The sequence below is a fragment of the Chlorocebus sabaeus genome, chromosome 25 (assembly GCF_047675955.1).
Source record: "Chlorocebus sabaeus isolate Y175 chromosome 25, mChlSab1.0.hap1, whole genome shotgun sequence".
Taxonomy (NCBI): Eukaryota; Metazoa; Chordata; class Mammalia; order Primates; family Cercopithecidae; genus Chlorocebus; species Chlorocebus sabaeus.
In genome coordinates this window covers 85,691,456-85,700,985 of record NC_132928.1, presented here as the reverse complement: position 1 = coordinate 85,700,985, position 9,530 = coordinate 85,691,456, and the positions used below count along the sequence as shown (strand labels likewise).

Genomic DNA, 9,530 nt, shown 5'->3' with positions numbered 1-9,530 from the left:
GTGTACATGGTGAACTGTAACCTAACTTAATGTGTAAACAACCTGCAACCTAACTTCAGAGCATATATTATAACAAGTAGCAAAGTCTCAGCGAATCACAGCAGCCTAACCTTCAGCCAACTGTAGGCCAAAACCTGCCAAAACATCCAAATAAGGCAAACACAGAACTCTGGTCAATCAGGTTATTTCTGCGTGTCATTTGCATTTCTCCAGCTATAAATATTGCCTGCACACCTTGTGGGATGAAGCTCTCTGCACTACTTTTGGCCCTGAATGTTATCTGGTTCATAAATATTTTTTATTTTCTCTGCTCAATTAAACTCTGTTAAATTTAACTTGTCTAAGGTTTTTCTTTTAACACTGTCTAAATTTATATTCAGAGAAGATCTCCCAAGCAGATGTAATTGCTTTTATAGCAACGTCCATCCATTTATTCTTTAAATGTCCTACCAGCATTTCCATTGTGTCTCATTATTCAGGTTTCCTACTCCATGAAGACATTATCTCGGGACACCTTTTGGTCTTCATAGAAAAAGGCTGACACACAACGCCAAGTGATTAAACATCATAATTAGTAATTAGTTCAGGGTTTTTAAAACTGTCCCCCTGGGATACATTTTAATGTAACTAACAGCAGATCAGTTCAAGATGCTCTTCCCTGGGGCCCCTTGTCCTTGAGTCAGGAACCCTGCTTTTCATTGATCTTAAGTATAAATAAACCAATACTGAAGCAAGCATGAAAGAGCTACTTTGATAGCAAACTGGCAAGAGCTATTGTACTTTTAGTTTTTTCCAGTGATTTAATATAGGTCACCATTTGAACATGACAATAATCTGCAAAAAACTACAGTAAGTATTTGTGGGCAGACTGTCTAATTCTTAAGTTTACCATAAAATCATGGCCTGAGTAGGGATATTTTTGAGCCAGGTAACATTTAATTCCTTTTTAGCCATAGCACACAGACACACAAAAATCCATCCATGGATTGTACTTTAATTCAAAACAGGGGATTTTATGCTATCAATGTATCAAAATACTGATGATGCAGGTATTTATATTGCCTGCCTGCCTTTCAAAATTTTTCCTTTCATATCAAACATGCAAAAGTTGGAGTTTAGAAGAAAGTCAACTAAATTTAGGTTAAAATGCTGTACCAAGTTACGGGAATGCTTAACACATGTGAGAAATTGTTTTAGAATATGTCCTTTCTTTAATTATCATAAAGACTTTGCTAAATGGTTTAAGAATTAGCTTGCAAAACTTCTCATTGTATCAGGATGCTCTAAGCTATTTAAAACACCTCTCAAAAATAGAGCCTTACAAGGGTTTCATCTACTCATTTAGTGTTCATATTCTACCTACCATATATAAGAATCTGTGACAGACTCTGTATAATGGTGAGTGGTACGTTCAGAGTTCAATTTTTTTAAAAAAAGATCTCTTCCAAAGATTAGAAAACAATGTAAATTTGAAAAATTATGTCTTCCCAAACATAGAGAATAAAATGCTTTCAGACAGGAATTGTATTGGCTTCGAATGTCCTAGCGTGACCAACTTTCCCAGTTGCCTGAGACTGACAAGTCTCTTAGGATGTGGGTCTTTCAGTGGCAAAACTTGGACAATCCCTGGCTAACCAAGTGATTGATTATTCTTTGTAGGGTAGGGCCATGATTTGTATGCAGGTATTGACTCTCCTTAATCTCTACCACCTTTTCTCTTTTTATCATTTATTATACTTCCTGTACACTGATCTTCCTTTCCTACCCTCTGATCACTTGAAAACCTCGAAAATTAAGAAGTAGCTACTTTCACTTCTTTTCTAGTACTTCAGCAGTGAAGCTAAGCTGAAGAGAATGTAACATTCTCCTTAAAGGATGCTGAACTGGAATCACCTCTGATGTAGCCTTACCTAATAGAAAGTTGCCTAGAATGAAACTGTCTGACAGAAATCATTCAGGAATATGCGAGTACTAGGTAATTTGTATCACTCTGTCCCCACAGAGCACAGTGGCTGCTGTGGTGAGTTCTTAGCATCTTGCCTTAGACAACATAGGCCCCTTTAAACGTGTGCCAATACTGTTTATTATGACAATGAAGATGAAAATACTTGAAAACAGAGATGATGATAATAATGTAATTGATACAGAAGAATAAATTGTGCTCTTGGAGTTGACATAGGTATAACATTGGCTTATAAAATGCAACACAAGTGAATTTTGTCGTTAGACTCCCTGGATTCAGATTTCCATGTCGCCAGTGTCTGACTGTGTGACAATGAGCACGTTTGATAACTACCAAACTTCACCAACTACTTCACATGTAAAATAGTGACATAAATATTACTAATTCTTTTTTTTTTTTTTTTTTTTTGAGACAGAGTTGCACTCCTGTTGCCCAGGTTGGAGTGCAACGGCACGATCTCGGCTCACTGCAACCTCCGCCTTCCAGGTTCAAGCAATCCTCCTGCCTCAGCCTCTCGAGTAGCTGTGATTACAGGCATGTGCCACCTCTGTCTGGCTAATTTTGTATGTTTAGTAGAGATGGGGGTGTCAGCAACCTCAGGTGATCCACCCATCTTGGCCTCCCACAGTGCTGGGATTACAGGCGTGAGTCACTGTGCCCGGCCCTATTAATTCTTAAACTTATTCTCATGATTAAGCAAAATAGCATGGTGAATGGCACATAAATCAAGCATCACTGTGAACTATTAGTAAATGTTTGGTGTTCTAGAGTAAGTAAACAGAATGTGACCTTAATTCGCTCCTTCCAGGAAAAGGTTGCCAGTGTTTATTTGGCAGTGCACTGCATCCTGCCAAACAAAATGGTCTAAATTTTTTCCGTATGTAGTTTTATATTTTATATCCCTTTTATTTTATTCTGGCAATTAATTATTATAGATAAATCCTATTGTTAAACTTAAATTGATAATGTTCTACAAACCAGTTGGTGCCTGTAAACAGAGTCTCAGTTTAAGACAGACAAATAATGTCTCCCTCTGAGTTCATCCTCTATGATGCCTTCAGGGCTGGCTTTCTAAAACTGGGGTATGTCACATACTACTTCCTCTCTCACAAATCTACAATTTCTCCCTTATCAACTCCTTAACAACAAAATAATTCCTTACCTTTGAATATAATAATCTCAAGTAGTCCTATCTTTTCTTATTTTTATTTTTATTTCATTAACACAGGGTCTGGCTCTGTCATCCAGACTGCAGTGCAGTGGCACAATCTCAGCTCACTGCAACCTCCGCCTCCCAGGCTCCAGCGATTCTCCTGCCTCAGCGTCCCGAGTAGCTGGGATTACGAGCTGCCTAATTTTTGTATTTTTTGTAGAAATGAGGTCTCACTATGTTACCCAGGCTGGTTTCAAACTCCTGGACTCAAGCCATCTGCCCACCCCAGCCTGCCAAAGGGCTGGGACTACAGGTGTGAACCACATACCAGGCCAGTTTTATTGGAATTTATCTTGTCTTACCTCTTCCTTTTCCACTCACACTCCTCAAACCTGCTTACTTTTGGAGACAATACCACATTCATGTGGACTACAAGCAGAGTGATTCATGAGAATAAAAATGGTCCCATAGAAGGGAAGATATGCAGGAGAAAGAAGAACAATATAAATGGTAAATATAAAGCAATATTGACTAAATAAGCAATAAAAATCACGGGTGCTAGGGTTTCAAATATCACACTCATGTTTTTGGTTAGTCTTTTCATTACTTTATCCAAGACCAAAGTAAGTGTGCTGTGTTACTATATAAAATTGTTTTATACCACTAATCATTTTCTCATGGTCTCAAAGCATATTAGTTTATTGTTCATTGTTTCATCACTGATGCTGAAATAACTAAGAATGTATATTACATTTTCTGCATTGTCATAATCTAATAGCATAATGATTAGCATAAACTATGGCCTTTAAATATTTAATGAATAAAGTCACCTTTATTGTAATTATTATAGAATTAATTGAATTATCTTTTATTGCCCTAACCCAATCTGGTTATTCTTAAATTATTATCATATTTATTCAATCTTTTCAAATATATTTCTGGAAATTTATTCCATTAAATAGTAAAAAACTGCCTCATTATTAATGACTGAATACTCATATACTAAAACATGATTTTTCAAAATTATATATTTGGAAGTCTAAATAATAATTATTTTTGCCTTTGATTGATAGCTCAGTAAGTCCTCAGAATAGGGCTAAAGATTCACATTCATTATTTAATCCTCAAAGAACCTCAGTGAGTTTACTGCTGTTATCCCCATTTAACCAATGGGGACGGACTGAGGCTTGAAGAATGTCTGTTAAAAACGGAAGGTCACAGACAGGGTCAAGATTAGGCCATATGTCTTAAATGATTCAAACTAAATTTCACCGATTTTTCTTGCCTCCAGATTTTGATCAATAGAAAATCTAAGCTAGATTAAACATATTTACTAAAGCTAAATTGATAATTTCAGAGGAGATGACCAGGGAGGGACACGGACAGGAGTAAATGGCTTTTGATTTGCAACAAATAGAAATAGACTTTCTGATTCTGGAGAAAGACACTTTCCTGCTGATGCAGGCCCTCTTCTTCAGGATACTGTGGCATTTTTGGAGCCTACAGTAGTATCCAAGTCAGACTAACATCAATTGCAGGATTTCAAGAGAAACTACTGACCACTGTTTGGACACCCATGGATAGAAAACAGTACATATCTCCACCTTAAGCCAATGTTGGACATCCTGAACACAGACCCTGTCTGTGACCTTCCGTTTTGAACAGGACATCCTGAACATAGTCAGTAGATACCCCCTCCTCACAGTGAACTGTGTCATCGTGTCATTCCAGGTTCAGCCCCCTTCACACCCAACCACCACCCAAACCAAGGAACCCACACTGAGAACAAAGTCAAGCAAACCAATGTCATAACTCCAGTGAAGGTGGTGAGGACATTACAAGAAGATAAGAGAAACAGAATCCTCAGGTTCCCTCACCTTTGCTCTTAACTTAGAGATGGTGGAACAGGGGTGCACTTTTCTATCTTCTGTGAACTGCAAAAATTTTGTGAAACTTGCCTTTGTGTACTTGACACTGGGATCTCCTTCTTCATACCCTGCTTCAGGAAATTTGATCAGTAATAGTTACGTGGATAAATAACATTGATAAATAGCAATACTTACATTAATAAGTAACAGTTCTCCAAGAAAAAAAAACAAAAAACAAAAACAAAGCTTTTTTCTCCAACAATGAAAGCTCAGTTTATATTTGAGTGCGTGTTTTTGGTGATTAAGATCACCAAAAGGCTGAAAGGGGTCTGTTATCTTATAAATTTATCTCAGGAAGGTTTGATATCAGATTTATCATTAAGATGAAATGACCAGACCAGAACCTCTTAATATTTGAAAACATACTCAACACATAGCATTTTTTAAATTAGTTAATATCACTTCAGTATCAGATCTTTCAAATATTCTATTTGAATGAAATTTTAAGAATCAACTCTGTCTATATTTTCCTCTTCCAAATCATCTCTTATTCAAAATAAAAATCCATATTCTTTCAGATCTCTCTGATAATTTTTAGTTTTTGTGCATATTTGCCATATTATTTTGTGTTTTGCTTGAAAGTATATAGCAGATAGGTTCATAGCAAACTTTTTGGAGTCAGATGATCTAGGAGTTAATCCTGGCACTTATGGGACACATAATCTACCTGCTATTATTTCCACTCCCACATGTTGTTTGCTTATCAATTATATAAAGATAAAAATATTAAACACTCAATGTGCTTGTGAGGACAAAATTATATCATCTCCACAGAGTACCTAACATAGAGCCTGTCACATGTCAAAGACCCAAATAATGGTGGCTGTAACATTCCTTCAGTATGGGTAAGTTAATACTAAAGCTAGAGATTCTGAAATGGATTATGGATTAGACAAAAGCCCTATTTTTGTCTTCCAGTTTAAAGAGTTAAAGATGAATTTATCAGTAGCTAAAATTTGTTTAACAAATTATTGAGGCTACAAGGCACGAGAGAGCAAAACAGACTAGATTTGTGGGCCCACACTCAAAACATGCTTTTTATTTATGTCTCCGTTTAGATATCAGAGGTACAACATGATCTCTGAAAACTTAAAGCACATTGATAAACGTAAATTTATGACTAAATTCACAACTACTTTGAATACTTTCACTAGATTCATCTAATCATAATAGCTCTAAAAGCCATGAGTTCATGTAACTGTCTGTGCATACAAATGTACCAAAATAAACAAGCATAAAAGAAAATGGACAGCAACCAGTTGCAGTGGCTCATGCCTGTAATCCCTGCAGTTTGGGAGGTCAAAGCAAGAGGATCTCTTGAGGCCTGGAGTTTGAGACCAGCCTGGGCAAGAGTGAGACCCTCATCTTTTTAGAAAAGAAAGTAAAAGAAACCAGAAAACAGAATGCTATAGAAGTTTTGGGGGAAAATAACATAAGACACAGATTTTTCTTGTGTCCTAGAAATTATTTTCCAGAAAACTCCAGTTGCCACTTATCCTTGGGCATCCTTTAGAAATCATGGCTCTGTCTCTCTAACATGTGATATTTATGTCAATGTATTTGATGTTTAGAAATAATAAATCCAAATCTTACAGAGCTTAAATGGCCAATCTATAGCTATAATGAAATGAAGACACAACCCTACATTTTATATTTTTAAATCCAATTACCTTGCCATTATATAACAGTAAAACAGCTGGTCCAGTGAATTTTGGCAATGTGCTTCTCAAACTGATGAAAAACTACTAATACAGACATTTGGTTTAATTGTTTAGTATTTGGACTGTGATACGTTAGTCAATGTTCCCATGAATATACAGTCTCAAAATACTAGGTTGGGCATTTTTCATCTGAAATATCCCCACTATAATTAGCCCTGTCAGCTTGTATTATTTCAAGTATCTTCACTCATATATATCTCAAGGACACCTAAACGTACCATGCAATTAACTGAATTATTGAGGTATGTAACAATTTGTATTATAGTTCCATTGGATATATATGTATATCCAGAATATATACATATGTGTGTGTGTATATATATATATGTGTGTGTATTTAGACAAATTTTAAGTGAAAATGATATCAAAATATTTGAAGGCATTTTAAAAATATTTTTCTTCTCAACCGCTGGCTTCAGTTTGAGTCATCCGTGGAGGAACATACAGCAGAGAATGGGATTAGTCTGGGAAACAGAGGATACTGCCTGGAATACAGAACTCCATCATATGGGAATTCCTGCTGCAAAGTTGTGTCCAATCAAGAATTAAGTCCCTAAGTACACACACTCCTCATGTTAGCTCCTAACAACACACAGATTCTTTCAATGTTCAGTTGTTTATTCTGTGCAATTACTGCCATTCAATCACCCAAGCAGGATGAATCACAGCGTGGTAACTGAGTTCATTATTCTGGGCCTCACCAAAAAGCCTGAACTCCAGGGAATTATCTTCCTCTTTTTTCTCATTATCTATCTTGTGGCTTTTCTCGGCAACATGCTCATTATCATTGCCATAATCTCTAACAACACCTTGCATACGCCCATGTATATTTTCCTTCTGACACTGGCTGTTGTGGACATCATCTGTACAACAAGCATCATACCAAAGATGCTGGGGACCACGCTAACATCAGAAAACACCATTTCATATGCAGGCTGCATGTCCCAGCTCTTCTTCTTCACATGGTCTCTGGGAGCTGAGATGGTTCTCTTCACCACCATGGCCTATGACCGCTATGTGGCCATTTGTTTCCCTCTTCATTACAGTACTATTATGAACCACCGTATGTGTGTAGCCTTGCTCAGCATGGTCATGGCTATTGCAGTCACCAATTCCTGGGTGCACACAGCTCTCATCATGAGGTTGACTTTCTGTGGACCAAACACCATTGGCCACTTCTTCTGTGAGATACCCCCATTGCTGGCTTTGTCCTGTAGCCCTGTAAGAATCAATGAGGTGATGGTGTATGTTGCTGATATTACCCTGGCCATAGGGGACTTTATTCTTACCTGCATCTCCTGTGGTTTTATCATTGTTGCTATTCTCCGTATCTGCACAGTGGAAGGCAAGAGGAAGGCCTTCTCAACATGGTCATCCCATCTCACAGTGGTGGCCCTTTACCATTCTCCTGTAATCTACACCTATATCCGCCCTGCTTCCAGCTATACATTTGAAAGAGACAAGGTGGTAGCTGCACTCTATACTCTTGTGACTCCCACATTAAACCCAATGGTGTACAGCTTCCAGAATAGGGAGATGCAGGAAGGAATTAGGAAGGTGTTTGCATTTCTGAAACACTAGTAGTTTCCACATGGAACATCACCTCTCTACTCTAGAACCATCTTCTAGAGCATCTCAGATTTTACTGATTTTTCATAGTTACCTCCATTCCAAATTTTCCTTTCTCTCTTATTCCTGCCTTCTTCCTAGCAGTCTCATTGTCTCCAAAATTCTGTACTCTTTATGTGAAGAATATTCACAAAGCAATATGCACAATACCCTCACATAAATATATATCATAATATATATTCCAATATTTTCCAAAAATATGTACATAACTTCTAATACTTACATATGCATATACACAAATATTTACCTATAAGTGCATGTGCACATCATACATGCAAATATCACAAAACATTTTGTGTATTTTGTGCCATTTATTTGTCGGTATATGAATGTGAGCTGGAGAAAAGTAGTGGTATGTAAAAAAAAGAAAAGATCAACAACACTAATGTTCTGGGAAATGAAAAACAAAACCACAGTGAGATATCACCTCAATTTAGTTACAATGGCTATAATTAAAAAGACTTCATGACTAAAACACCAAAAGCAATGGCAACAAAAGCCAAAATTGACAAATGGGATCTCATTAAACTAAAGAACTTCTGCACTGCAAAAGAAACTATCATCAGACTGAACAGGCAACCTGCAGAATGGGAGAAAATTTTTGCAATCTATCCATTTGACAAAGGGCTAATATCCAGAATAACAAGTGCTGGAGAGGAGGTGGAGAAAAGGGAACCCATACACATTGTTGGTGGAAATGTAAATTCGTACAGCCACTTTAAAAAACAGTATGAAGGTTTCTCAAAAAATTAAAAATAGAACTCCCATATGATCCACCAATTCCACTACTGGGTAGATATTCAAAGAAAATAAAACTGATATGTTGAAGAGCTATCTGCACTCCCATGTTTATCGGAACCATATTCACAATAGTCAAGATATGGAATCAACTTCAGTGTCCACCAGCAGATGAATTGATAAAGAAAATGTGATATATATACACAATGGAATACTCTTTAGCCATACAAAGAATAAAATTATTTCATTAAGAACTACATGAATGTGCTACAGAAGACATTATGTTAAGTGAAATAAGCTAGGCACAAAACACAAACACTGAATGATCTCATTAAAATGTGGAATTTCTAAAAATTGATCTCATAGAAGTAGAGAGTAGAAAAGTGGTTTCCAGAAGG

General features: G+C 36.7%; 1 protein-coding gene across 1 annotated transcript; it reads left to right on the top strand.

Annotated features, from left to right (window-relative positions):
- The first annotated feature begins 749 nt into the window (after positions 1-749).
- OR13G1 (olfactory receptor family 13 subfamily G member 1) lies at positions 750-8,746 on the top strand. Its single transcript, XM_007990079.3, has 2 exons — positions 750-849; positions 7,185-8,746. The coding sequence occupies exon 2, from the start codon at positions 7,423-7,425 to the stop codon at positions 8,344-8,346; it is 924 nt and encodes a 307-aa protein (XP_007988270.3). The 5' UTR covers positions 750-849; positions 7,185-7,422; the 3' UTR covers positions 8,347-8,746.
- Positions 8,747-9,530: the final 784 nt, after the last annotated feature.

Bases quoted from the DNA above. Each gene is read 5' to 3' on its own strand.
- OR13G1 (XM_007990079.3), top strand. From the start codon at position 7,423: ATGAATCACAGCGTGGTAACTGAGTTCATTATTCTGGGCCTCACCAAA.